Below are 2,498 nucleotides of genomic sequence, written 5' to 3' on the forward strand. Positions count from 1 at the left end.
TATTGATATTCCCAGTCCGACACAAGTCTGTTGGCCTACCTTACAAGCTTTCAGTAAACTGTGTCTGTCAGCACGCTTCTGCTCTAATTTGGTTTCCACAGAGTTGATCTGTTTTTGAGCAGCACTTATCTCCTTCTGCTGTGCAGACAGACGTTTCCGGACCTCGTTTATATCCGACTCCTCGTCTTCCACTTGTGACTTGAACGTCACCCTTTGTTGTTTTAACCGTTCCTGTGTCTGCATTTCTTCATCAATAACCTGGACACAACACAAATAATTAGTATAAACATACAACTTAGGGCTGTAGAATAATGCATGTCTACCCATTAAATTAAGCTACACTTGAGTAGTTTCCCGATTCAACACGTATCTTAAATTCAAATTGCATGGTAAAAGTTTTTCTTTCTTGTTTGCAGTTTTATGTCTTCGCAAGTGCTAGTCATATGACAATGGGTATGGCATATGTTCATTTCCCCCTCGGGCAGTAGTTTGTCAATTTAGAATAAATATTTTTTACACATCTTATAAAATCTGCAAGCCCTAACAAAAATGTTGAATATCAGAGACACCGTCTCTAACAGGATAAAATAAAATCTGCAATATATTGTGCTCTTATTTGTAAGAGAGGAAAATCTTGACTAGAGAATTGCATAAACCTTGTTAAACAGTCAATCACTGATCATTATTTCAGGCTTCTATCATTGCCATAAGATACGTTACCTTCATATGGCGAGCTTCGTCGTTCTTCACTTTTTCTAATTCTTTTTCATCGTTCTGGTAAGCTTTCTCCCACTTTTTCACGTTTGCTGTATAATGAATTCATCTATTAATTCATCGTTTAGGGTACAATTTCTATCCCATACTATCTAGCATGTTTCAATTTCTGCTTTTGTATTATACTAAATCAGATGCAACTTACAATCCAATATTGACAGAAAACAAGCCTGGAATATTCCCGTATTACTGTTTTCTGGCAGATAACATTCCTGTCAAAGTATGAACATCCTGACAATCAAATTTTACAATTGGCATTATTTTTTTGCCATAAATTTGTTGGGAGAGAAATTTGTCAGAAATTCTCCTTTCTTATTCCTCTGACGTATACATTCTAATACAAAAAGTAATATGGTCTGGACATTAACTACCAAGAAAGTATTACTTTTTGCACATTCTGATTGGTACACCTATTTACTGAATGTAATTTCCTTGCATTGCAGCATCATTTTAGAGCAAAGGTAACACAGATTAAAGAAAATGTGACTGAAAATTCTCGCTTTTTAATGTTGCTTGAACGGCTCCATCTCAATTTTTTTATATAGCTTACCAATGGTGTCTCTGGATTTTTCAAATTCTATTTGGTTTTGTAATCTGAATTTCTGATTCTCAAATTCAAGCCTCTTCTTTGCTCTGTCCTGTTGTACTCTAAGCTCTCGTTCTTCATATTGCCTGTATGGAAAGAGAGTGTTCTTTGTTTCACGTGGTAGGTGTATTTGTTAACTTATTGAATAATCTACACGTTCAAGGCTCTGGCCAACGATCGTACACAATGATCTGAAAGTAACTTTTTTAATCATTTTCTAGACAAAAATATACAACAAAAAATTTGAGGTAAAATAATTGAGAGTTAAGGATGACCACTCAATCCAATTGAGTATGCTAAACCTGTCCAGACAACCAATTTCAAAAAAAATCTGAAATGTTTGCATTCCACTTTTTGTTAAGCGCATTATAATTCATGAATAAATTGCGGTTCACAACACTGAATCCACAACCCTACGAATTCAGATAACTATTAATAAAAGGTTTCAGCTTTATATCGGCATAATGAAGGAACTTAAAAGTGAACATTCAAGATATCTTTTTTTTGTCTATAGACACAAAAAAAGACTAAGATATTGGCACTAGTTGGCTTTAAACCTGTTCCTCCTGTTTTGCTATAATCCTCAACACAATAATATCAGCACAATAAATTACCTGATGTTCTCGACACCAATCTGGATACAGAACGTCATGAACACCTCGTCTTCAACCCTGTCCATTCTCTCCTTGAGAATCTTCAACTTTTCACCCCGCTCCGACATACGACGCTCTATCTCTTGTATCCTCGGCTGAAATATGACAAACTAGCTGCTATATTTCATTTATAACATATCTCTTTATTATAAATAATAGTTTAATTTGTATACAGTTACAATGAACTGAAGGATATCTGTTACCCTATGTACTGTATATTTGGTTGAATGATTGATAATAAATCTTTTACTTACATCAAAAGACTTGAGCATCTCATTGTATGTGTTGAGATCCTTCTCATTCTGTGTGAGATGTTTGTTCAGCTACAAAAAGATAAGAGCATCAATTATTTTATGTCAGAATGAAACCTGTTCAAGTTTGAGACAAAGATTCACAAACAACTGACCCACGCTTATCCCATGAATATATAAAATTAAGTTAGCAATTTTGAAAATTTTCAAGAGACACTGGTATCTTTAAAAAAA

The 2,498-nt window shown here is 34.3% G+C and overlaps 1 protein-coding gene across 1 annotated transcript in view; it reads right to left on the reverse strand.

Annotated features, from left to right (window-relative positions):
• The window catches only part of LOC110442499 (structural maintenance of chromosomes protein 1A-like), a 29,538-nt gene that overhangs the window by 7,179 nt on the left and 19,861 nt on the right, over positions 1–2,498 (reverse strand). The window contains exons 16-20 of the mRNA XM_021486143.1: positions 2,268–2,336; positions 1,975–2,108; positions 1,325–1,446; positions 721–806; positions 40–258 (exon numbers count right to left, since the gene is read on the reverse strand). Coding sequence (XP_021341818.1) covers positions 40–258; positions 721–806; positions 1,325–1,446; positions 1,975–2,108; positions 2,268–2,336 — 630 coding nt within the window. The remainder of the gene's footprint in view (positions 1–39; positions 259–720; positions 807–1,324; positions 1,447–1,974; positions 2,109–2,267; positions 2,337–2,498) is intronic.

The sequence above is a fragment of the Mizuhopecten yessoensis genome, unplaced genomic scaffold (genome assembly GCF_002113885.1).
Source record: "Mizuhopecten yessoensis strain PY_sf001 unplaced genomic scaffold, ASM211388v2 scaffold716273, whole genome shotgun sequence".
Lineage (NCBI taxonomy): Eukaryota > Metazoa > Mollusca > Bivalvia > Pectinida > Pectinidae > Mizuhopecten > Mizuhopecten yessoensis.